The 27,673-nt window shown below is 46.9% G+C and overlaps 1 protein-coding gene across 1 annotated transcript; it reads left to right on the top strand.

Moving 5' to 3' along the window:
- The first annotated feature begins 3,247 nt into the window (after positions 1 to 3,247).
- Positions 3,248 to 26,696, top strand: LOC142570528 (kelch-like protein 10). Its single transcript, XM_075678902.1, has 8 exons — positions 3,248 to 3,600; positions 6,234 to 6,524; positions 10,424 to 10,705; positions 13,039 to 13,231; positions 17,521 to 17,690; positions 18,557 to 18,665; positions 23,889 to 24,221; positions 25,888 to 26,696. Exons 1-8 carry the CDS (start codon positions 3,248 to 3,250, stop codon positions 26,167 to 26,169), a joined length of 2,013 nt encoding a protein of 670 aa, XP_075535017.1. The 3' UTR covers positions 26,170 to 26,696.
- The last annotated feature ends 977 nt before the right edge of the window (positions 26,697 to 27,673 follow it).

Genomic DNA, 27,673 nt, shown 5'->3' with positions numbered 1-27,673 from the left:
TTCTGTTTCTCTGCGCGCCATGCGCGCCGTAACAGGTGGCTTTTCTTTTCCGTTATGCATTTTTTTTCGTGGACGAAGGATATGCGCTGGCAGGTTGTATGACAAACGCTGTGGGCTATCGTATGAGACTGGAACGCTAACATGAATGCGCTGTTTGTAAAAGCCGTTACGGGGCCCTTCAGACGTTTTAGACGCATTATTGCCAGCGTCGATGAGTAATACAGCGTATTTGTAGCATATCTTCCAGCGTACCGCCAAATGGGATGCCCGCACGTATGTTAGTGCTAATTTTCTGTTCCGATGATAGGTCAAAGCAATCAGTACAGCATTGAGGTACTCATATGCCTGGCTGCGCAGGCATACCGCCGGCGAAATACTGGGTGGGCTCAGAGAATTTGGCACCTATTTTCAGTGAATGAGAAACTTTGATGAGTTTATAGTGCAGGATATTAGGCAACAAAAGTCGCCCGATGTTAGTGACGCAGCCGAGATATGAAGACAATGTGAAAAGTATCCGAGAATCGGACGACACACAACGCGAACACCACATGCGCGACATCGGTTCATGGCACATTCACAAAGTCCGCGTTGTCAGCTACAAACATTACAAGTGTCTTTGCTGTTAGCTTGATGCCTGTTTCGAATCCACTTGTATCTGAAGCTGGCGTTCATAAGATATATTTTAACAATTGGATCGGCGTTTTGCTTCCGTTATTCTACTGCCGCTAAAGTAATGCGACAACTGTGAAGACTGTCTTGGGATTGCCGAGAGCGACTACGTAGATCATATGTGGTCAACAAATGCGGAGGTATACACTATGTGTATACTAAAGTCTACAAATAGGCTCTGCAGCAATCTCAGCAGTATACAACTTTAGTGGCTTATATCAAATGCAGCTATGTATTATCCACCGGTACCTGCGCTTGGTTACAGCGTACACGGGTTGGGCCCAGATTAACGATGTTTGTCTATTGTTAATCTATAGACATGCAAGACCACGACAACTCAGACGTGGTGAATTCACCACCTGGTCTGCGGGCTTTCGCCTCTTATTCACCCCCTTTGCCACATTTTCCCCATCTGACCTTCACCACCTGGTCTTCGCGAAGTGTACGTCCGGGAAGCAGCCAGTTTTAGGGCCTTCGGGTGCCTGGAAGACCTTGGTGACTCGGACGGTGCCTGCTCCGCCGCGATCCTCGTTCGGTGCAGCTGCACCGAACGCAGACTAGCAGTCTGCACGGTTTGCCCTCCGCGCCGGGGTTGCGGTGCCGTCGTGCATAAACCAGTGCCATATCATCGCGTTCGCAGAGGGCGGGGGGTATGGGAACTCGGAATTACATATTATCGACTTTCTTCTATAGACATTCAATACACCAGGAGTAGAGAAAAAAATAGAAACCTTGTCGACTATTGTCCATAATATAGAGAGTCAACAGACAAAGTATGGACAAAAATAAATAGAAACTGTATTGGCTTTCGTCTACAGGTAGTCCATATAGAGGGGAAGTAGACGAAGAAGAAACAAACTCCTTATAGAATTTTTTCTATAGGCCGTCTATAGACTGCGAGTAGACAAAAAGAAATAGAAATCTTATCGACTTTCGTCTACAGAAAGTCTATATACAAAGTATATGGACAAAAATAAATAGACACTGTATCGACGTTCGTCTAAAAGTAGTCCATAGAGGGGAAATAGACAAAAAGAAACAAACACCTTATCGACTTTTTCTATAGACCGTCTATAGACAGCGAGTAGACAAAAAGAAATAGAAACCTTATCGACTTTCGTCTATAGAAAGTCTATAGACAAAGTATGGACAAAAATAGATAGAGACTGTATCCACTTTCGTCTATAGGTAGTCCATAGAGGGGAAGTAGGCGAAAAAGACACAAACACCTTATCGACTTTTTTCTATAGACCGTCTATAGACTGCGAGTAGACAAAAAAAATAGAAACCCTATCGACTTTCGTCTATAGAAAGTCTATAGAGAAAGTATGGACAAAAATAGATAGAGACTGTATCCACTTTCGTCTGTAGGTATTCTATAGAGGGGAAGCAGACAAAAAGGAAACAAACACCTTATCGACTTTTTTCTATAGACCGTCTACAGACTGCGAGTAGACAAAAAGAAATAGAAACCCTATCGACTTTCGTCTATAGAAAGTCAATAGACAAAGTATGGACAAAAATAGATAGAGACTGTATCCACTTTCGTCTGTAGGTATTCTATAGAGGGGAAGCAGATAAAAAGGAAACAAACACCTTATCGACTTTTTTCTATAGACCGTCTATAGACTGCGAATAGAGAAAAAGAAATAGAAACCCTATCGACTTTCGTCTATAGAAAGTCTAAAGACAAAGTATGGACAAAAATAGATAGAGACTGTGTCGACTTTCATCTGTAGGTATTCTATAGAGGGGAAGCAGACAAAAAGGAAACAAACACCTTATCGACTTTTTTCTATAGACCGTCTATAGACTGCGAATAGACAAAAAGAAATAGAAACTTTATCCACTTTCGTCTATAGACAGTCTATAGACTTTATATCAACAAAAGTCCAAATCTATAGAAAGGAAAGGTCGTCTATGAAAAGTCTATAGACTTTCTATAGACAGTCTAAAGTCATTTTTGTAAGGGTTAGGAGGGTGTTTTATGAGCAGTGTAAAATTTAGCCCGCTGCCCGGGTATCACTACAAATGTCAGCAAAATAAAATTTAGGAAACATGGAAGGAACGCGATGGCAAATAAGCGTACTAGGTTAAATGCGTGTGGACCAAACGAACTTTGTAACAAACTTTTTTTAACATGTGCTCCAAAGTGTTATACGACCATTTTACGCTTTATTTTCGACTGTACCGACATAACATTACGGTACACCAAATTTGCATTCAGTGGCGGCCGGGGGGGGGGGGAGTGGTGAGGAAGCGCATGGTAAGAGCAATGTGTAAATAAATTTTAACCTTCCTGGCTGAATTAGGCGTCGCAAATAATTATTGATCCCTGTTTTTTTGTTCGTTCGTTATTTCCATGCATTACACGAGGTTTGTAGTAAGTTTCCCCTGTGTCCTTGGTAAAATGAATGCGGCACTAAGTTTATGCTTGGCGGTAAGTGAAGGCCAGGTTATGGTTGGAGTTTAGGCAAAGCTTAGAATGAGTGGGTTATGTGAGGCATTCGCATTGCAATACGCACGCAGGCGCCGCGCCGACGTAGCGATGGCGATGCAACGCCGTATATACGCTGCGATGGCGATGGCGCCCGCGCGACAGCGGCTGAAGGAAGAGAAAGACGAGCGCCGGCGTGTAAGGGCGGCTGTGTTGCTGCTGCGCGTCCCACGGACGGCCGAGGGGTCGCCCTCGACGCGCGAGGCGACGGGGACAGAGGCGTCCTCCGGGCGAGGGGCGACGGTCGGCAGCAGCGCAGCGAGGATGGGCAACAGCGGCGACACGGTCGAGGAGGCGCTCAACAGGGACACCCTGGAGGCCCTGTGGGACATGCGCAGCTCGGGCGTGCTTTGCGACGGCCTCCTCAAGACCACAGACGGCGGTCAGTTCCCCGTGCACAGGGTCGTCATGGCCAGCTGCAGCGAGTACTTCAGGTATACGTTGGACAGACGGCGCTTACTGTAGGTAAACGCCAGTGCCGCATTGGCACGACGAACGCACATTTAAACATTATGTAAAGTTATAGCGAGGAGGAAACGTGCGATCGGTTAATTCAGTAAAGGTGAAGAGAAATCCGTAACGTGGAAGAACTTTAAGTGTTCACGTAAGTGCTCACGTGGGAAGATTCTCGCATCTCTTGGCCTTTTCCGCCACTACGACTTCGTTACGTCGAAGATTGAGACGTGTGAATTTAATAACGACGCGCTGAGGCTTGTAACTTACTGTGTTGAAGCTAATGACGAAGTGCACTACCTTCTCAGATATGTCTGGAAGTGAGGGAAAACCAGTAATGCCTCGTCTGTCACGTCAAAACCACGAAAGCTTGTCTATATGAGTCAGTTTCTAGTTGGCGCAATAACTGACTAGTTTTTAAGGTGATAGAATTATGAGCAGACTGCGGCCACTTTCTTTTTGTTCACAGGAGAAGTTCAGCTATGAGCCATCTCACTCGTTTCATCTTTGCTTGATTTGAACAGCAATGCATAGGGACAGATATTCGAGCGCTGCAATGGTAAAACTTAGACTATATACATCCTTGAGTTGCTTGCAAACCAACTTTTAATTCAATTATCGTTCGCATTGCTGGCTTGGTAAAGGATGAGCATGAAAAACATGAAGCTTTATTGCTGGTTGTGAAAAGGCAGAAATGCCATACACCCAAATGTAGCGCGAAGCTACAAAGGAAACCCTTTGTTTGCAGCTTCGTAGCAAATTCGGGTTAATGACAATTTCCCCTTTCATGACACTACCCGCGCCTTGCGGGATTCCGCAGAACCGATTTGTCATTGCGGTTTGTGATGTCGCCAGCTTAGAACTACGTCCGACCTCGACCAGTGACTCCGTAAAGACGCTGCTCTTGAATTGTGCAGCAATAGGCATAAAGGCTGCGCATTTCCGTATTTGTTGACACAGTTGCAGGTGCACAAGAAGGCTGGGACGTTATTGAATAAACAGTTTCCATGATACCCTGAAGTGACTAGCGCAAGACTGGACCCGGGACACTAAAAAGAGGACAAGAATAAGCTTGTCCTCGTTGCCTTTGTGACTAGCGCAAGAGTGCCACATGTGCACTCTTGCGCTAGTCAGCATGGAATATCAACTAGCCCGGTCTCACACCCGGCGCCACAATACTGCAGTTCGTGAGAACAGCTAGCACATCCAGTGGCGTAGCCAGGAATTTTTTTTTCAGGGTGCTCGCACTTGACTGGTGAGGCAGTGTAGGGCAGGTGACTATTGTGGCACGTAGTTTTAAACCAGGTGTCCCTGGTGCACTGTAATTTCGGGGAGGAAGGGGGGAGGGCACATGTTTCGTGTTTGGAAGAGGCACAATACACACATGATTCACACATAACCTATATACGCCGATCTAACTTTGATGTTGAAGTCTTTTGTGGGGCCTACTTGGCATTTTGCTGGGCACTTCGGGAGGGAATTAATGGTTGAATCACCACATGGTGTTGTACGTCAGAAGCGTCATGCGCCCGACACGTGTGACCACGCCGCTCTCGTCACTCGACCTTTAGTTTCAGGTTTCTCATTTATCTCCTCAAAGAGAATGTAATACACGCACGTGGCAGAGAGAATAGAACTATGAACTTACTAACAGGCAGCCAGAATACACGAATTGAGGACGTTAGGTTTGACCGATAATAGCAAAAAAAAAAAAAATTATTTGAACTAGGTTTTGAAAAGACGCAGATAAACTGTTTACTTATTGAAGAAAAAGTTTTGAAGCGTGTTTTTATAAATTGCACTGAAAGTTGAGGAACTCAAGAACGTCGTCGAAAGCAAGAATTTGAGTGGTGGTATTAGGTGTTCTTTTAAGTTAACAGAACTTTAAGAACGTGCCTGTTGCATACAGCAGAAACCTACTTGTTCATCCGGATTACTTAATGAAGCGAACATAACGTGCAAGAACATCAAAATTCGTAATTAGATAAGTCATAAGGTCTTGCTAACAAACTTTTAACTAATCAGGTTATTGCACACATTTAAGCCAATGATTCGACAACGCTCATTCATATAGAATCAATATTGAAATTAGCTTCAGTTTGACTTAGGCGCTGCCAAACTTGCGGTAAAAATGAACTGCTTTAGTTAATTTTTAAGAAAGCACAATTTTATCTACGAAACTCAAAAATAACTTATAACACTAATGCATCTCGTCGCACACTTCGCTAACGCATATTTGGAAACTGGGGACATCCTCAGAAATTGTCAAAAGTAGATATTTATTTATTTATTTCAAGTACCCTCAAACGCAAATGCATTGTAGAGGGGAGTGGTTACAAAGGAACGGTAAGCTATACAACGTTATACAAAAGAAACGGTAATGCAAAAAGTATCGAGAGAGGAGCAAACGAGGAATGTACTCACAGCAACAGGCATGCTCTTTGAAAAAGCGATGGCACTCAGTGAACGTTTCTTTTTGACATATGCAGACTGAGAAAGGGGCAATGAAGATTATTTTAAGGAAAGCTCGTTGCAGATAGCAGAGCCTCTCGTGTAACTTCAGCCTGAAGAAACGCCTCGAAATTTTTCTTTTCACGCCACTGCATTCATTCAGGGCCCTCTTCAGCTCGCATCTAAGCAGTGGTGGCCGGTGCGAGGTCCTAGTGCAGGGCGTGTCCAGCGAGGCCCTGGCCATCATCGTGGAGTTCGCGTACAAGCGCATCACGTGGGTGGGCTGCGACAACGTGGAGAGGCTGCTCAAAGCCGCTGACTACCTCTGCGTCATGGGCATGATCAAGGACTGCTGCGACTTCCTCCTCTCCATCATGACCCCCGAAAACTGCCTCTCCATCCACAACCTGGCCAAAATGTACAACTGCTTTGACCTCGCCGCCAAGGCCAAAGAGTGAGAGCGGTCTTCGGGCACGAATAATATACGATCCTTTGTTGTACATGAAATGCCTCCGTTTATACACGCGTATTTACTGGGCGATCGATCACTCAAATTTGCGCCACAGGGAAAAGGAGCTGGAGCTTATCTGTAAGGCGGGAAGATTTGAGTACACGATGGGATGCCGCAGTGAAGGAAACAGTGCAGCGTTACAGTGTAACCCAGTTGAAGGAATGTACTATGGTCGACAATAGAGGCTTGAAAGAGTTGTGGCTATCTAGAACGCATACTTTCACTTCTAATTCGCCACTTCGTGCTATGTCAGTATTATTTGAGCTTGTACGCTTAGTGCGACGCCTATACCGTCTTTTACAAACCCATAAGTAGAGGCGCGAGATCGTGCCCTCGAGTTATTTGCAAAAGAGGCTCTACATTGTAACTTCTTATGCGCGTTACATGTGTCCACGATGGAACGTAAACGTTAAGCGCTTCAGTGAGGTTCGTGTACACAAAACACCACTGTGTTAAAATGCTAAATAGGAGCTGCATAACAATTCAACACTCGCCGTGCTGACTGTTTTGTCAGGAGGCGGTCTCTCTGTGCCGAAGTACAAGCGCAGCGCAAGAGAACCACCTAGAGGCTGAGTCTGAAGGCCTAATTACTCCCCCCCCTCCCCTCCTAAGCTCCAGCGTAACAGAACGCTCACGTTGCTTGCCTTTTGTGCTGTTCCAAAGCCTCCGGCATGTTGTATGCCCGTTGATGAGTTAAATGCAATGCTAAACTTAATTGCACTCCCAGGCAATCGAATGACTTGCATTATGCAGTATATTCATATAGTTTCGTAAACCACTTGATGCAGACCTTGTGTAAGGCTCCATACTTGGTGATGTAGCCATTCCATGCACACCACTTCCTGTGCTGCTTCACTGATGTGGTTTTACTTTCCAAGGAAACACAGAATCTTCAATGGACATTGTAGTATTTAGCCCCGTATTAATTTCAACCTCCCTCAAGTTAAATTCACGCAAGACATGGTATACAAGTTAACGACCCTTGTGCAATAAAAAAATACCTTTACATTCATACTAGGTTTGGCAAACCGGGAAATATGCTAAAACAAAAGAGAAGCAGAGATTCTGCCTCGAAGTTTACGCTCTAGCTTACCGTAATGTCATGGACATCGACGGCGTTTCCTCGCGCCTAGTTATTATTTCACCAGCAAGGATAAAAGAAGTCGCACTTTCGAGAAGCATCGATCGCGATAGCAAATTAGTAAACATCTATGCGAAGTAAGGATAGTAGTTTTATTAGCCGCGTAAACGTGATAACATTCGTTTACTAACTGAATAACCAAGCGTCGTGTCAGCATGCACAAGCAAACATGAACACATCGCAATCGATGAGCGCGGACACTTGCTGTCAAAACGCTGATGCGAGCAAGCGCGGCAGCAGTAGTGAGCGCAGTGACCTTCGTGCCATCTATCGGCTTCAACACAAGAGCGGTTAGAGCAGAGCACGCACAAAGGTATTAGCCGTGTGCAGATCCGTTTCAAGATTCGGCGCATGCGACCGCGTGGCCGTGCAGAGTACAGTCGCGATCAATTTGAAGGTGATCGCTCGAGCTGCGACCGGCGGGCCTTCCAAGCAGCATAGCGGCCCATTTCGGAACTGCGAAGATAAAAATTGCGCTATCTTCTTCCCCTTTTACGCTCGTCCAGGCTGCAACCGTCACCCCCAAGACTAACTCGTAACATTTTTGTGCATGTTACCCTTTCATGGCAATGATGTGTGTGCGTCCCTGGCTCATGCATACATTGGCTAGCAATGACGCCTCTGTGCAATAGCTGATAAGGCAGTCGAAATGAATTCGCAGGTTATCTGCTGAAGGGTGACGAAAAGCTGCGAGCTGCCAGACGGGAGTGACAGCTGCTCAGCGAACAGCAAAAGAGAGAGAGGGAAGCTATCTGATGGTTCCCTCTTGACTGACGGTGATGACGTAACGTGGCGCTGCTCCTACTTTCGGTCGCCGCTCGAGCGATCGCCTTCAAATTGATCGCGACTGTACGCGCTTGTTTGCGGGGTCGAAGCCAACCCCTTCCCTCTCGCTCTGCATCCCCGCCTTCTGCGATCGGCAGTTCACCTTGATCCCGGTCGCAGAATGCGCAGTTGTTGACGGAGAACAACACCGCCCCCCCCCCACCCTCTCTCGCATCCCCCCTCCCAATGCCTTTCGCGCGACGGAAGAGGGCGCGTTTGCTCTCTGTTTTGTCCTTCGTGCGCACCAGATTGAGCCGCGATCGTCGACCTCCCTCGCGTGCTTTCCCTCGCACATAAGCATACGGCGCGCGGCGACGGTGTTATCAACCTTTGACTTTACGCGGAACATAACGGCGAAGGCGAAAATGCGCCTGCAGTGTCCATATAATTGCTTTCGCAATGAAAGTAAACATTTCACCAATGATAAGGAAAACGTTGTATTCTGAAACAGCCGAAATCTGAACTTAGCAAGTTTCAAGTAGGACCACTTTTACTGAGTTACAATGACCCCTACACCATAAAGGTGGTGTTTTCAATTCGCTCGAAACTGTTTGCATTTGGGGTCATACCCACATCTCCAGCTTTCGTTGCCGGGGACAATCGCCGAAAGAGTTGGGTCACTTTCGTTGTAATTATTCAGAGAGCGCGACAAAGTCAAAATAATATTTTTTGTCCTCTGTGAGCAGGCCGGGAACAAACGCCGTGGCAACTCGCCTCATGCCCAAGTCCACGCTCAAAATTCGCTGATAAGCGCTACGATACATACCACCAGGTTCTTAAGTCGTGCTACTTGTGTCCAAGTATGAAGCCCAAAGGTCGCTGGAGATATTTAGAAGCTTTTCACATACGTGCGATGGGGACCCAGGGCGTAAGCTCGCCTCCCATTGCTATAATAGAGAGCGATACTTATTACCTGTCACCTTGAGGCAAGTGTTACGCTAGCCTTGCCATGTGCCTTCCTTGTGGTTTTGCGAACATAATTTTCAATATATTTTTGCTACGTCGTTCGCTTCTGACCATATATTTCTGTGGCAGCAATAAAATTGGATGGTGGGTAAAGTGCCGTGCCTTGCAGCCTTCTTGGCTTCCACATGAATTGTGCTCAAAATAGGGCTTTTTCCATGATGAAAGAATGTTTTACCAATCAGCCCAAGCAGCTACTCTATTAGGTAGCGATAAACCTCGCCAATTTTTGCTGAGACTTTAAGGTAATCTACCAAGTACGACAAGTTGAAGGTTAACCGAACTGAGGACGGATTTAGCACTCATTCCTCCTCTTGGAATCACCCACACTTCTCAATACCTGATGTGCGGCTGTGTGCCTCCTCCATAAACGTCATTTGAAGCATGGCAAATGTTTGTGTGATCATTTTTTCAAAAGAGGTATCAAAAACTCAAGGAGATTCGTTGCGCTTTACGAGCAGACGTCGCGATGTTGTAAGGGTAGCGTGAGAACCGTTGGGACTGTCACCGCGAGCCGGCAAATTATTCTACGGTGGCGTAAACTTGGCTACTCAGTGGTGAAACGTCCTCCTACAACCGCTTAACGGGAGAACACAGTAAACCAATTACGAAGAGCTCTGTGAAGCTACTTTCGTCTTACATTTATTTTTGGGGGAAAATCCCAAGTTATTTTCTTCGGGAAAGGAATACTTTGCAATCTGTGACGCCACACCAACGTCCTGGAGCAGCGCAGTTTCAGCACAAAATTAGCAGAGAGAAAAGAAAGATGAAACTTTTTCTCCCTAATATCGAAAATATTACAGCACAATTAACCAAAATGTAATATTGAAAGCACGCTTTCTAAGCCTAACCCGATGTAGCCTCTCTCACAACTGAGCGTCCCTCTTCAACGTTGCCGCCGAACCCCCGTCAGCTACCTGATGGAGCACTTCGTCGAGGTGGCCAAGCGCAGCGACGAGTTCCTTCGGCTGGACGCGGACGACGTGGTGTCCATCCTGTCGGACGAGAACCTGAACGTGGTCAAGGAGGAGAGCGTGTGGAAAGCCGCGCTGCGCTGGATCGAGTTCGACCCGGCGAGCCGGACGCGCTACATGGCGCGCCTCTTCGAATGCGTGCGCACGGGCCTCGTGGACACCGACTTCTTCGTCGAGAAGATCAAGACGCACAAGTACGTCGTCGACGACGACGGCTGCAGGTCGGTGTTTTTTTGCGCGAACCGTTTTTTTAAACCGCTGTCTACACGCGCATGCAGACCAGCGCAAAAAATCATGGAGGAAAAGAAAACTCGACGAGGGAAGCAACAAATTCCACAGCTGCGCACACGGCAGAATCGTGAACGAGATCACGCCGCCGCTGAAGATTTACACCGGCAGTGAAGCAGAACTCACTTGTTTAGTGCAATATCAGCTCTGTGCTCGTTCTTCCAACTCTGCCCCATCAGGTGGCGCCACGGCTCCGGCCACTCGTGTTTACTGCCCTCGCCCACCCGGTATTCCGCCCGTTTAACGGAATACCGGACAGGCTCTCTAATCTTGCGAAATAGTTGCGATTCGCGACGCCATGTCGTTTATTGGTGTGAGCATGCGGATACACAAATATTCTGGGTTGCGGTCACTGAAACTGGAGTTTCAATATAAGGAGGAACCAGGGAGCTAATCGTACCAACCGAAAAAAATAAGAAAAAAGAAATGAAATACAAGGTGATACTTACCTTTGACTAAGGTTTCAGTGTGAGCATACTGATGTGAGCAGGCGGATAAACAATTGTTCTCGGTTTTGGCTCGTTGAAAGAGGAGTTTCAATAGTAAGGCTGAACCACGGAGCTAATCGTAACCATCGCCAAGAAAGGCGGTCATTAAAAGGCGGGATAGTTCTCCATTACACTCGTACAACGATGATTCAAACCTTGCAGTGCCATAATATGCGTTTTGCACTATGTTAGGACTGTGTTTAAGGTTCCGATCTCGCGCCATATTTCTTGTAAAAGAAAAGCAGGTCAGCTTATTGAGGAAGCTGCGCCGGCTTCATTTCAGTACACTTAGTGCAAATTAAAACCTTTCTGAAGGCTTAGGGAACGCCTAATAGATTTGGAAAATAAGCTCATTGCACACAGGCCTGCGGTGTTTGTGCAATAAGGTTAAGTATCCGCATTGTTGTACCCACATGATGTATCCGCATTGTTACCTATGAATAAATGCGGCTGTTTGGAAGCCAGATACATTATTTATCGGAGAAAAGGGTGGATGATCATACAGCTTTAGTGCAAAGTACGGTGCCTTACGTATGTTGAACACAAATACGCGGAAACTTACGGTGCAATTGGACAGAGCTTCAGTTTGACGCACGGGTACGCAAACTGAAAAAAAAAAATTAAGAACGCTTGGGGCCATCTGGGTACTGGAGAAGAGCCTTTCGAAGTCAAGAGAATCCAGGAGGATCCAACGTGATGTTTCTACGTCAGCCCTGCGGACGTCAGAATCGCCGAATGAACTCGGAAACTGAGCGGACTAGTCGCTCGTATCATGCATTCAAGTGAGCTGGCAGTAAGCCAACTCTTAATTTACCATATATTCGCGATCAATGATATCAAGAGCCAAGCCACTACGACAGCCCATACTGAGGCGAAAGGCTACGGTTGCCGCCATGTTTCGCGAATGCGATCCGTTGTAGCGTGCGTAAACGCTACGTACGTTTAGCGTTACCGCGTCCGTCTCCCCCAACTGCATCTGCGCGTTAAACGCCTCGTTGTGCTGAAATCTGAGCTCATCGAACAATGTATTCATTAAATTGAGCATGTACAGGCATAAAGAAATTTGATAAAGCATGTATTATGCGCAATGTAACAAACACCATATTCCTAAGGAGAGACTACAGAGAAACGGTAAATCAGTTAAGCCTGATAACTTATTCTTTTCAAACTCTACGGTCGGTAATCTTGTGGAAACAGTTGAATACTAAAGGAGAAAAGAAACATCAAATTTCCATTTCTTGAAGTTCCTGCCGTAACCTTGGCGCCAGTGAGTATGACGTCGCGAATTTCCATGTATTTTCTCGCATTTTAGCTTTTCTTGCGCAGCAATAGCTCCCGAAAATTGATAGTTTGACTCTTTTGCTTCTGTAGATTAGAATGACTTCCATCTTTATGGGTACAAAAATTAATCGTTGTCCATGACGTCACAGAGGGTGCGTGCAGAAACTTCAAGGTGGCGTCGCCAACCACATTTCATTGTTGCGTCTTTTCTGGCCTTAGCAAGGCCACCCCCCCCCCCCCTCATGGTAAATGCATTATCTTTTCTGTAGTATATAGAAGGACAATTTACTACTGCAGCTCGAATGTTTTTTTTTTTATCTTTAGTGTCCCTCCAACATACGCGAGGCGTTGACATTTGCTTGCATGCGCTATTATAAAGCTTTGTATTGTCTCCCCCCCTTCTCTCTGGTGTACCACGTGACACTGTCATAACAGTCCCAGGTGTACGATGATGTGCTTGTGCGCAAATTCCGCGGGTGACTGTCTTCGGCGTGCAGGCCACGCGTAATACAGACCCTGCGCTTTCTGTACGACCTGGACGTGGTGGTTCACAACGACGAGGTGCCCACGCCCGTGTTCGCACGACCGCGCATACCGCACGAGGTGATGTTCGTCATCGGCGGCTGGATGGCGGGTGGGCCGACCACTTACATCGAGAGCTACGACACCAAAGCCGACAGGTGGATCAAGGCGAGTGCCGCGTAGACTTTACAAGGGCACACACAACAACGGCCTATGAGATCACCTCGACGGGTGCGACATTGCAATCTCGGAGACCAGGCACACCGCCATTGAGTTTCGCACAAGATTTACTAGAAAGAAATCTGGCGCTGGTGTCTACGTGAGTCGCTAATATGGCGCTTCGTCACCAGCCTGGAAATAATGGATTTGTTCAAACTTCATCGTTCTGACTTTAAATGACTTTGTGACTAATGAACTTGACCGTATTCAACGAAAGATTGCGTTATATGTGCAACACTTAGCAATGAGCACGCATATGCGCAGAGTCCTACGGTCTTAATGCACTTCAAAATAAAAAAAAACAAAGAAAACGTATCACAGTTTGAAAATTAAGGTATTAAAGTTATAGAAAACGTCACGAATATCACAACGAAAACGACTGTAGCCACAAATACACACGGGGGCGAGTCAAAAAACCTTTGCCCTTATTTTTTATTAGCCAAATAATGCACCATGAGGGTAATTACAAATATACGTACTATTGCACGTACCTTACACTAGTTTTTCACATAGTCCCCACTCCGGTTGAAATATTTATATCATCACAGCACTAAATTTGAGGTGCCCCTGTGGTAGAATTCGTTCGCCTGACAGTGGAACCACCATCGAACTGCTGTCTTGGCTTTATCTTTGCACGTGAATCGCTGTTCTGCCAGGAACTTCTTCGGCGGACATAAAACGTGGAAATCACTAAGGGCGAGGTCCGGACTGTATGGCAGGTGGTCCAGACTCTCCCAGGGAAATGACCGGAGCTTGGCGGTGGTTCTGATTGCCACACTTCGTTGCTCGTACGCAGTGGACATGGGAAGCACAACTGCCACCTTCAAGAACTGACAGCAGCGCCGTGCAGCAGAGCTGCTGGCAGATGAGGTCGGGGCAGTCCAAGGAAGGCCCACCGCTAGGAACGGACATGTTGACTTCGCATATATAGCCGTAATTAGGCCAAGAAAATAAGGACAAATACTTTGATTCAACCTGGTAGATTAAAGCAATACATGGACTACTGAGCATGTTGAAGTTTTTTTTCTTTTGAATGAATGAATGAATGCCCTATTTTCAACAGACCTAATACAGAGCCTGCTAGAGGGGCAGAGGCTAAAGCGCCCACGGTTGGACGCAGGACAAGCAAACTTAAATCGCGTGCTAGCTGATTGATGGCTTTGTCGGAGCATCCTCCAAAGTAATATTAGCGGGAAAGTGCGAACGCAGTTCTATCCGAAGCATACCCAAGCCCCTTTCAACACGCTAGCCGAAAAGCTACGCGTAGCATGAGTGCTTCAGACACAGCTGCTTTGACTAATGTTCATGGTTTGCATATATGTGAACTTAGTCAACACGTTGCGTCATACCACGTTTGGGGACCCTAAGGTGAATAAATGAAGCTGTTGCCTGAGCCCGTGGTTGGATGAAATTAACAGCCGCAGCAAAAAGGTGGCGCCTGGTTGACAGCTGACATTTTCCTGTTGAGCCATGATCAAGATGAGTTAAAGGATAGCGCACCTACGCCGACAAAGTGTAAGAGGAGATATCAAGATTTATATTACCTCAGAAGACTGAGGTAATGTTCGAAAGTCTGGCAAGAAAACCAGAATTTCCGATTGGCTGTCAGCTAGCGTTTTGAATCTCTGCAAAATTATGCGCATCTAGGGCATTTAGTCAAACCACATCCTGAATATGAGATGGAAATTCAAAGAATAAAAAATGGATTGGACTGCATATACGCTAGGATTTACCAAGTCATGACTGGCAGTTTAGCGCTTTTCTTGGAAGAAAAGGAATGGACAATAATCGCGATCTACTGGTACTTACACAGGGGACAGAATCTTAGAGCTTAACAAATAAGCTTGAGAAGGAGGTGGCGGCGCCGGTAGCTTTGTAGACAATGGTATATGTGTATTGTCGACGGTACTAATTGCAGCCTGCGGGAGATGATTTTATGTGGTTTCTTTGCTAGTGTGTTTTCACTTGCGAAACAACTATTGTATACTAGAGTTTTTTTAAAAAAGCTTTCACCCAGGGCAACTGTGCAGATCAGGCATGTATGTCCCCAACCACCGTTGTTGAAGCCGATTTTCCCGGTCGCAGGGCTGTAATAGATGCGCGTTAAGACCATTGAGTCAGAAGATGCAAAAGTGGTGTCATTTGCAAGCAGTCACACCGTGTGAAACTGACGCCCATTGATCCAGCAACTTGAGGAGCAATGTGTACTTTTCTCGCGAAGGTTAAAGAACGGACATTTCAACAAGATTATCTCAGTGCTGTAATAGTAAAATGTATCAGAATGAATGCTAAAACTATAATTTTGTTTCCAGAAGTCGTTGCTTACCTTTCTTTAAGAATAAGTTTACCCATTACCCGTGAAATTCGGATGTGTTGCTGCACTTACCTTCGAACTAGTCGAGTGAATGCAATTTTAGCTAGTTAATTACTACACGCAGTAAGTTACTTAATATGCAAGATATTTGCGTGACATTAGTTTATTGCGCCCTTGTTTATATGAATATGCTTTTAATTCACAAAAAACAGAAGCACAGCTAATTGCACGAACAAATATGTGTAGACTGTATATGTTAGAAACGAAAAAAAAAGAACGAAGAAGGAAACAGTGCCGACCAAGGTGGTGGTGTCAAAGGCGTTGGTGTTTGGAATTCCACACAGAAGCCTTATTCAGTAAACTTATTAGTGGTTGTCTTGTCATAGTTGATTGAAATTTGATTTTCGACATCTCGTGTGGTTGGGAAGCTGTACACACAATGGTGGTTAATAAAATAAATAAAAGTTATGAAGAAGAAAAAAAGACCCACCAACCAAAGTTTTGTTGTCAAGGGCCACGTTTTAGCTTCCACAAGTAAGTCTCGTTCACTTGGTTGTTCACGGAACAAGTCGTTTTGTGAACAAGGCTACCGTGTGGAAGCTCGAGCATTCACCCCTTTGAAAACAACACTTCTGTCGCCGTTCTATGCAGACTGTTTCATGTGGTTTAGGTAAAGTTTATTTAAATATCAAAGACTATTTTGGCCCAAGTGTGGTGGCATCAGGAGGGCGCAACATCGGTGTACAGTCGGCTGTTTCTGACATTAACCGCGCTGCGGCTGACATCGCAACACGTAGTCCACTCAAGAACGAAGCCAGAGAATTCGTGTGCGAGTCGAACGTATACAGGTACACAAGGCAGGCACACGCTGAACTTCTGCCGCGCCAGTGACGGAAATTGCAGCAAGGACACACACACACACACACACACACACACACACACACACACACACACACACACACACACACACACACACACACACACACACACACACACACACACACACACACACACACACACACACACACACACACACACACACACACACACACACACACACACACACACACACACACACACACACACACACACACACACACACACACACACGCGCACGCACGCACGCACGCACGCACACACACACACACACACACACGCACACACACACACACGCGCAAACACACACACACACACACACACACACAGACAGACACACACACACACACACACACACACACACACACACACACACACACGCGTGCGCGCGCGCGCGCGCGCCCACACACCTGCACGCAGGCACAATGACACATATGCGCGCACGCACACAGCTGCCTTCCTTTAAGGTCGAAACACAAGAACCAGTCGCCCACTACGGAGTGGGTCATAATCACATAAGTTTTGGTGCGTAATACCCTAGAACTATTCTTAAATAATTACCGGACTCATGAATGCCCAGGAAGCGAGCTGTAAGAAACGTCACTTATTGTAAGCAAGCATACAAATGGTTAAGAGTGGACAGGCTGCACTCTAGCTTCACGGCGGAGCCAGCGTGAGCGGAGGCGTCCGGAGCGGCAATAGAACATGTCCTATCTCACGTCGGAGTCACTCGACTAGACTGCACGGCGCACTAGCTAGACTCGCCACGCGAGAAAATGCTGCATGGCTCGCCTCACACATGGGCATTTGCGCTGTAACAACACTTGGTCGCTTTCTCCGCGCTACTGTCGTCGCTGGTGTGACGCGTCAGCGACTTCGCCGGTCGCTGCCTGGGACGCCAGAAACGTCTTACATATCCGCGCCTTTAGTTACCGACAAGGATCACGTATAACTGTGAAGCTCGAGCTTTTATAAGAATGCGACAGAAAAAGATTTTTTTTCTGCTTGTTGGTACACTGATAATCTTCGTTGCTTCTGTGCATAATAGGTCGAGACCGTAGATCCTGAGGGTCCCCGGGCGTACCACAAGTGTGCGGCCATCGGCAACGACATCTACGTCATTGGGGGTTTCAACGGAGAAGACTACTTCAGCACTGTGCGGTGCTTCAACGCCTACACCAAGCAGTGGCGCTCCGTCACTCCCATGCATGTCAAGAGGTACAGCATCCGGCAATCTGGATGAGTGACTGATTTCTAATGCCGGTGGCACAATCGAATATCACTCAGAAAATCTTCTTATTGGACGTTGGTACCCGTGGTTCTCAAAACAACAACAACAACAACAACAACAACAACAACAACAACAACAACAACAACAACAACAACAACAACAACAACAACAACAACAACATAAGAGTTGAGCACGCAAACATGAATGGTAGCAAATCCTTCCATGTCAACTGAAATAGTAGGGCCTTCGATACCGCTGGAAATATGAATGACTGAGGAGCAGTCATCAGAGTGGCATCAGTTTCACCTCCTCAACAATCCGCGGGCCAAAGTGGCAAGTTATATTCCAGGTTGAATTTACCTCCAGTTGACTCTGAGGGCCTAGAGTCTCCCGCCCTGCAGAATACATGTGAAATGGCTTGCGGAATGCCCTGCAGAAGAGGGCTTCGCTGAGCATATCTTTGTATAATCTTGTATCTGTTATTTAAACTGGATTCTTCTTTTTCACTCGATTAGGTTTATAGTGTTGTAGACAAACGTCTAAATGAATTGCAGGAATGGGTCATGTTTATTGAGCAATAATATACCAGTTATCATACTCCTTGTATTTTATTAGCAGAGGTAGTTATTTCTATTTCTTAATGACGATAGTGCACTGATGGCTGCTGTGGCCTCTCCTGGTGGTCAGCGCAAGGTTCTTTAACTACCCTAGTTCTGTCGTGCATCTGTTTTAACATTCGTTGTGAATTACTCGCAACTGCGTGAAAAATGGAGACGTACAATGATTGTTCTTCAGAAGAGGGAGGTACCGTCACACAAGGAGATGCTGCTGTAATTGTGACTCTTTCCTTTAGGTGCTACGTCAGCATAGCGGTGCTCAAGGACATCATCTACGCTATGGGTGGATACGACGGTCGGAACAGACAGAACACAGCAGAGAAGTTCGACCACCGCACAAACCAGGTACGAAGCATCATTCTTGAGATGAACTCCGCTAGTTGCCGATTTTAAACCGAAGTGCTGGTGCAGTACCGGGGCCGAATTCTGTACTGGTACACTTAAGGACCAGCGCGAGGGAGACGAATAAACGAGCGGTGTTCTGCCGGAAGGCGTTTGCGGCTCTAGTAGGGTTCTGCTTCGACTCGGCTGAACTTCTTAGGGCGAACAATTGCTATAGGAGTACCGTCCCCGCATCTTACAACTTCGGGAATCTTGCCGCGGTCAAGAAAACCTTCATTTTCTGTGGCTTCTCTTGCGCAATGGAGGGGAATCTTAGCCGTCCTTTTTCATTGCCTACAACCGTAATGACATTGGAGATGGCTGTAATGATGCGACTGACTGACAGTTGCGATAGCCCAATCGCTTCTTCATACCCGACGCACTGCTGGAAACTCCCAGTGAAAAATGACCGGAGCTTGACCGGTGATGACCAGTGAGACCATGACGGGCGTCGTGGTCTCACCGCCACTAAATCTTTGTGGTCTGATAGATTCTTCTAGCTCCTCGCAAAGCCACCACGCTGTGTCTTTTGAGAGCCTAAAGTGCATCCGCAACTCCTCCTCGCCCATTTCGAAGGCGTCGATTCGTTGCCTCTCATCAGGTTCCCCACCTTTCTCTTCCTTCCCCCTTGTGCAGTGCGGTTGAGGTGTCCTCTATTGAGAGACAGTTACCGCGCTGCAATTAGCCCCATGTTTAACCCCCCAATAAAGGGTCTCTCTCCCTCAGCAGGTACTTGTCTTTTACCGGCACTCGCCAGCAACGCAACCAAGGGAGGCGCCACTGCCATGTCTGTCTCGTCGGTCAGCGTGAGACTAGCTGGCGGCCAGGGTTGCCTTAGCAACCATTGCAACCCCGCTGGCGAGCGCGCACTACCCTCGAACGAAGCACTACTCCGCGGTGGCGCTCGTTGCAGAGGACGGGTTCGCTTTGCATATGATTGACAACCTGCGTGACGAGAGAGAAATAAACTTTTATTATCTGAAATGGTGATCCGACTCAGGACCCAGTTCATCTTATGTGGGGGGATTCATTATTTCAGGAACACACTGCCTCCTTGGCCCAGGCCACCAGACTGCGTTGCTTGTCAAGGTCCTCAGAGGAAAGCTTCGCCTTCCACGTTTCAGTGTTCAGTTCAGTTGCGTTGAGTTCAGATGCATTCGGATGGGGGCTCGTCTTGTGCTTCAATGAGGCGTTCTATTTTGGAATGGGGTTGTGTATGTGTCACGTAGGGGGGCACTCCTGGACCATGTGTTGCGGGGTTTCTTGTCGTGGCAGTAGGTGCATGTGTACGAGTAGTGCGTAAGATAGAGTCCGTGCATTCCGTGTGCATAGGTAGTTGTTTGTAAGTGGCGGAGAATGACCATTTCCTCTTTGTTCAGGTATCTGTGTGGTGAAGGGTACGTTCTTCTGCTGAGTAGATGGTGTTGCAGAAGCTCCAAGTAGTTTAGGACGATGTCATCAGCATTTGTGGCCAGACTGTTGTGAGATAGCAGGAAAGCCCTGCTGGTATGCTCGTCTAATTTCCGGTCATGCCTTGATGGCCTGGAATCCAGTTGATGTGCTTGTCGGGGAGCGGGGTGCGTGCGATGGGATTTCAAAGCATCTTGAGTGCGGTTTCTGATACGCCTTCTTTTTTATGGTTGTGAGCCGCTGCTTGGGAGTCAGTGAGGAATACTGCTACTTGAGAGCGAGTTGTCCTCATCAGAGCGATTACAGTTTCCTCTTCGGTCTCGGCCCCTGTTGCCCAGATGGTGACAACTGCGAGTTATTTGCCTTGGTGATCAGCCACGCTTATGGCAAAGGTGTTTCGTTTAATATAGCGGGCAACATCGTTGTCGCGTATCAGGGTCTCTCGCGTGTTACTTGCTGAGTGCGCGGATTATGCTTTGCCTGCTCTCCTTATGGTAAGTCGGGTGCATATTGCGCGGGATATGTGCAACGCCGATACACTTCCGGAGAGGTGCGAGTGGAATTCTTCCTTTCTGGTCTGTTGTATCCCTGTAGCTTTCACTGTAGTTTAGGTAGCGCACAACTGCACGTAAGGTTGCCGTAAGTTTGAGCCGCTCTAGTTGGCTGATTTTATGAACTTAGGCGAGGTCTTCCCTCGTAGTCTGGACGCTGAGCCTGAGGAGTTTCTCCGTTTGCACCACGGTCCAAGGCTACCTTAATTGCCTTTCGAATGACAATACTGAGCTTCTTGATTTCGGCCGGCTTGAGTGTCAAGTAGGGAGTTCCGCCTGTGTACGTAACGACAACAAAATTTGTGATCTCGCCCACCAGGATGTGTAACAGAGGAAGGCGGGCTACTTGGTGGTCGATATTTGAATGTATAATGTAACCGCGCAAACGACAACGGACGAAGCATCTGAGATGAAGTTGCGCGCTTGTCCAGTGTGTTTCCTTCTTCGTCCGTTGTCGTTTGCGCGGTTACAATATGCATTGAAATGCCCACCAGGAATGACGACAGCCGACCTCCGGCCAATGGCGTTCGTGAAAGTAAGCCGGCTCCAAAGCGAAACGTTACAGAATACCACCCCTGTATTTACCGGAGTTGAATGAATAAAATACATGAAAGGGCCCAGAATTTAGACTGATGCAGTGGTCCGGCTCATTTACGATCTAATAAGAAAAATTTAAATTTTCTAGGTTCATTTCTGACAGCCATTCACAGGTGCGGTTGTGCTAACTTCAGCTAAAACATATGAAGAGAAAGCATTTGCGGTCATGAAGCGCAGCTTTTGAGGAATAGAAACCGCAAGGCATGCCTCAGGTTTTGGTAGCATTGGGAGAGCTTGTCATGACATAGCATGTGGAAAACAAATTGAATGCAGCATCATAGCTGAAAGGGGAAGTAAAGTTGTAAGGTGATTGAACTTCTATTTGAAGTCGATGAAAGAAAATGACTCCCTGGGCGAGTTGAGGGTGAGAATAGCTTGTATGAACCGCATAACTTGTTATGACAGCCACGCTGAAGGGATAAGCTTTGATTGACGTAAACTTCAGTTTGAATCGCCTTGCCATGTTTTTTTGAGTGCATGCATAGTCCATCCATCTGGCAGCCTCTGCACGTTTTTTCTTCTGCGCTTTCAAATCCACTTCATTCAATAATTTCTTCGGGGCGCGGCATCGCGCTGCGAAGGCGGGCGAGCCCCCGTCTCATTCCATGCCGTTCTCTTGAAGTATCGAAATATCTAGGGCGCGAGTGCGACGTAGCGCTCCGCTGCGCGCTGAAGGCGTAATCATTTCGCACGGCACTTTTTCGCGTCACCACTCGGGTGAGGCGAGTAGGAAGCGCGTCAGACTTTAGACTGCACTACCTTCGGGATCGAACTACATTTTAGACCGCACTATCTCCGGGTTTGGCAGATATACTCCATACAGGCGTGATGCAAACGTACATACCCCATACTGAAAAGTCGTGGTCGTAACTAACCAAGGAAGTCATTGTCTACAAGACACATTGGAATCGATTTATGTGTCGTAGAAAATGCCTGAGGCGTAAGCGAACAAATATATATTGGATTGAGCATCATGGAAGACATCTAGCATTTATCTAGATTGTTTCTTCAGAACACAGCACAGCTAGGAAACTGGTGAGGAAGTTGACACTTATCAGGACTGTAGCAAAAAGAATCATAATATAGCTCGCGTGTATTTACAAATGCTAGCGCGCAACCAAGAACAAAAAATAATTTACACTTGTTCGAGGAAAATTTCAGAATGTTTCCTAACCCTTAGGCAGTAGGCGGCGAGGCAGTAGCCTATGAATGCCTTTTCAAGCGTATGGTATTGACGATGAAAAAAGAAAACGCCTCTTGAAATGACAACTCATTTTCTGACGGCAGGGCAGAGTTACAGGCGCAAATTTTTGTGTGTCTACGCGGCAGTTTTACAAAAGCAGGAGACTCTATCATTATACACAACTAGATAACCTTGCTACCGTTGGGACCCCGTGAAAGCTAAACGCTGCAGTATTTGGTGCAAGGTGCTTTTGCTGGCTCAAGACACCCCTCCACAGCAAGAACCGCCACGACCGGCTTATCTGGTAGCAACTGCCATGGCTCTTTGTTAAACTCACTGCTTCTAAAGAATGTTATCTGACCGTAGATGCACTAACAGATAATATTTTTACAGGACCGACAAGCTGGACGAGTTGAATTGAGAGCATCGTCAAAGAAACAGCACAAATATTGAATGATGTGCAATGAATATATTTTTTTTCTTATTAACCCGTAGGCTGTGGATATTAAGGTTAATGTTTCAGACCGAGAAAATGAAAGGTTACGGCGCATTGATTGAAAACAAGAGAGTTTGGTTTATAGCTTGTTTTAGTTAACGATCGCACGCACGATGACGGAACGACAGGATCTGACGCGGGAGAGTTGCAGTTGAAGCGAAACTATTAACTGTAGCCGTAAGGTTTGTAGCTTCAATAGCGGGTGCATCCAACTTTACCATTCTGGAGGCATTAGCCCAAGTTTCGTCTGAGATTGAAAATATTATTGTGTCACTTGTGAAAGGTGCAATTCTTGCTAAACGCTTATTCGACGAGTGGCCAACAGCCCTGTTTCTGAAAAAAAAATAGAAATCGCCGTGATGACTGAACACCGAGCGTGAGCAGAAAACAATACGGAAGGCCTCGTTGTGTCTGCTTCTTGCCATGCGTCTTCGCACTGTTTTTTTCTCTTGTTTTTAGAATAATGCGTACCAACGCCCAAGTGAGCCACATTACGGACCGACAGCACCAACGCATTTCCCCCGGAGACCCCATGAATGCTTTCCGGCCGAGATTTGCCATGGTAGCATTAGTTGTTGCGTATGGTTTTCTGAATGTCTCGTGTTTATGCGCCTATGCGTTATGATGGTCTATATCTCTACTTCTACCTGCTAAACGGGCAAAGGGAGCATTGCGCGACTAAATGCGTAAATGAATAGAAAACGTATCGTTGTCGCCATGGTTGCGTGACTGCAAATGAAATACTAACCTGTAACTGACGCAGTATTCATCTGAGGGCGAAACTCGCAATGCATTATCAGTGTCCCCGAACAAGTTAACTCGTCTCGATGTCATGCTACCACTGGGCTAGCCCCGTTTGTCGACCAACGTCGTCAACTAATGAAAGATTATCGGCACGCGTTTTTTTCTTAAGCCCTATCCGAATACCTCCGTGAATTGCCGCCTCGCAGTGGACGATGATCGCACCCATGCACATGCAACGCAGCGACGCGTGCGCCACCACGCACGACGGCTACGTGTACGTGACGGGAGGCTTCAGCGGCAACGAGTGCCTCAGCTCGGCCGAGCGGTACGACCCGACCACCGACCAGTGGACAGCCATCGCGAGCATGCGCTACCGACGCAGCGGTGTCGGTTGCGTCGGCTTCCGCGACTGCGTCTACGCGATCGGCGGCTTCAACGGCACCACCAGGCTGTTCTCGGCCGAGAAGTACAACCCGGACACCAACACGTGGACCAGCCTGCCAAACATGTACACGCCCAGGAGCAACTTCGCCGTGGCCGTAGGTGGCTTATTGCGGTACCCTTGCTTTTCATGAGTGACAACCCGCCGTGGTTGCTCAGTGGCTATGGTGTTAGGCTGCGGAGCACGAGGTCGCGGGATCGAATCCCGGCCACGGCGGCCGCATTTCGATGGAGGCGAAATGCGAAAACACCCGTGTACTTAGATTTAGGTGCACGTTAAAGATCCCCAGGTGGTTGAAATTTCCGGAGTCCTCCACTACGGCGTGCCCCATAATCAGAAAGTGGTTTTGGTACGTTAAACCCCATAATTTAATTTTTTTCAAGAGTAATAGTGAGATGTGGAATAATGGAGAGAAATTTCGTCTTTGCCGGCTTCAAAGAATGCAAGGTGGGAGTGAGTCACCAAACGGGCTCTGCCGATGTCGGAGCGGTGCAGACTCGGCTTTTGTACGAACACGCTGTCTTTCGCGAATGCCTGTTCGCGCAGAACACTAACTAGAATGTGAATCGAGAAGACTGAATGGGTCCGGGATTTTCGAAGTTTTTCTGTATTTAGCGTTCGTAAAAGTAGCGTCGAGGAGTGGAAATGAAAGAGTGTGAAAAGTGGTTTAGATTTCGAGAACTGTTATGCCTAACAATGCAGGGTCAGACCCCAACGACGGATTTTTACATTTCATCGCGGATGGTGCAGAAGAGCGGCCGTCATGTTTTTCTCTGGAAATATGAACATTCTCATAGGCGCACTTCTGTTTATGCGATAATGCATGAATTTTAATCAGTTGTTGGACAAGGATGTTCTAGTATACCTCATCAATGGCACGCTTTTGATGCAAGCAAAATATGAAACTCAAAAATAAAACTGTGACGCAGATTGACTTGCTCCTGCTGTGCTTTTAATTTTTTTTTGAGTGGCGCGAGGGGGAGCTTATATCAAATTTAAAGGCTAACTGCAGCGAAATTTTTATCGATGTAAAACAGTATGGTTTCAGGTAGTGTAGCTGCACAGTAGCCGCCATGCAAGGCTTTACTTTTGAAATACGAGTGCATGCGTTGCGCTAGACTCGCAAAAGTAGACTTTTTTGATGCCAAAGCCTAGAACAACACCGCCATTACCGCTGGCCGGAAGTGACACATGACTTACAACGCGCGGCTTCTCGGCAGGGCATCAGAGATTTGCCGTTGCTCGCGGCTTTCCGCGGTGAGCTGAAAAAGTTCGCGGACGACATTATGGGACTTGCGTCACACCCGTCAACCACATGGTGCACGGGTCACTTGCTTCGGTCCTATTTAAAAGCTGCTAGTAAAGAACTTAGGCGATTACGAGCCCTGAAGCTCTGCTAGAATTGCTTCCGTAGTAGTACTACCAATTTATAACGAGCTTAGCCAAAGTGAAATTCTGTTGCAGTTGGGCTTTACGTCTCGCCGTTTATTTTTACTGACGCGGGATCTCTGTTGCCGCCTGAGAGCCGAGCTCCGTTTCACTGTCCAATATGAGTAGAGGCATAAAAGAAACAGCATAAGTTAACCCCCAGTATAAAATCTTGTGATATTGTTTGCAGTGTTACGTGAACCTCTAGCAACGGCTAATTATGGGAATAACTTTTATTCCTCGGTGATGAGTGTTTCATTTTGTTCTTTTGGATAAATAATGGCACGCACTAGTCCTTTCACAAGTTACATCACACATGTTTTTGTCCATTGCAGATAATCGACAACCTGGTGTTCGCCATCGGCGGCTTCAACGGTGAGAGCACCACCAACCTGGTCGAGTGCTACGACCCGAGCACCGACCAGTGGTGCGAGGCCACGGACATGAACGAAACGCGGTCGGCTCTCGCCGCCTGCGTCATTTCCGGCCTGCCCAACATCCGAGACTACGTCCACCAGCACCGCGACAACTTGATGGAGGAGAAGCGGCTGAAGATGCTCGACATCCTCAAACATCACTCACGCCAGCTGAATGGCGAGGACGACTTGCTCATGTGACGATGGCACGAAGCGGAAGCGCTGAAACGAATTCGCATTCGTGCGATCGATAAGAATTGCTGAAATCTAACGAGCCAGCATGTACTCACGCGCCTGGATACCTGACAGGAACAGCGCGAGTTTCGGGCATCTAGTAGTCCCCTCATAGTAGAAGGACGTGAAGCTGCATGGTTCCTCGGGTGGATGTTGACAGTGTAGCTTTTCTTAATATTTTTTTGCGGAAATTTTCCAGGTCGGGGGTAATCTTCACGGTGCTGTGTATGCACGGCAACTCAAATTTTCGTTTCAACAGCATTTACAGCTGTGATTACGGCAGCGCCTCTTTGGGGGGGTCAGTGAATGCCTCGCTTTTTAAATCGTTCATCTGTCGATGGCGTTTGAATTTATTCCCGTGAGATGCTTGTATAGCTGGTGGTGTGCAGGCGCCTAATGGCGAAATTCTCGCCTTAAATCTGTTTGGTGAGAGTGCTCTCTAATTCAGCAGGAGAGGGCCACTTTAGTTCGTAGACCCCTTATAATAAGTTCGCGTTCACAACCTAGTGGAGAAATAAAGTGCCATAGCGTTTGTTACCGCGGCTTTTCCCGAATGAGTGTGTTTTTTTCATGTAGTAGTGACGGTGAATGATACAACGGAAAATCTGTGAATGACGAAAACAACTTTTACTGGGCGTACCTGTGCCCGCAAAAGCAAGTTACGCTCAAAGCACAGCGATAGCCGTGAACACCGTCGGCGATCGTCGAAAGCTGACCTGCGGGGCAAGCGCGTCGGCTTTTATGCATGAGTTATCGAAAGTTCCAGAATAATCTCTGGTGCCCGCATGTCTTCCAGAAAGTTCTACGCAATTCGCTTCATGCATACAAGCAATCAGATTGCGCAAGGTTTAGTGACAACTGACAGCGGATAGAACGCTCGATAAGATGCGAAAAACTTCCAATAGATGCAGGCGCGTCCTGCGATGAGCGATAAAATTTCTCAGAGGGTGAAATGCGGTCACCTAATAAAGATAAGTATGAGTAGACGCGTCAGTATCAATTTAGTACGAGACCCCTTAATGCTTAGGACACGTGTTGAAGAAACCGACCGAACTGGAGCCATTATATCGTTGTGTTCAGTTTTTAAAGATAATCGCCGCGGTCCATTTTATTTACACTTATATCTTCGGTTCTAATAGCACTTGGCGCGTGTACAGATCGGCTTAGTGACGTGAAACGCACAAGCTCCTTGTACGTTGCGACATCTGGCGGCGAATACTCGGTTATCCATGTTTAAGGCAACACCCATAGAGTTTCATAACATAATTACTAGAGGGAACTCTGGCGCTGGTGTCGTTCAGCCACCATGGGAATGATGGTACAGTGTAGTAGTGCGCTATAATGAAGGGAAATACGTAGATTGCCTAATCTTTGTGCTTGTGGCTTCAAATCGTCTTGTGATTTCGTTTATTACTCTTTATCTGCCACCATCATTCTGAATTTCAGAGCAATCAAGACTTTTAGAAGTGCT

This window comes from Dermacentor variabilis, chromosome 2 (genome assembly GCF_050947875.1).
Source record: "Dermacentor variabilis isolate Ectoservices chromosome 2, ASM5094787v1, whole genome shotgun sequence".
NCBI lineage: Eukaryota > Metazoa > Arthropoda > Arachnida > Ixodida > Ixodidae > Dermacentor > Dermacentor variabilis.
This window is presented reverse-complemented; position numbering and strand designations above follow the sequence as displayed.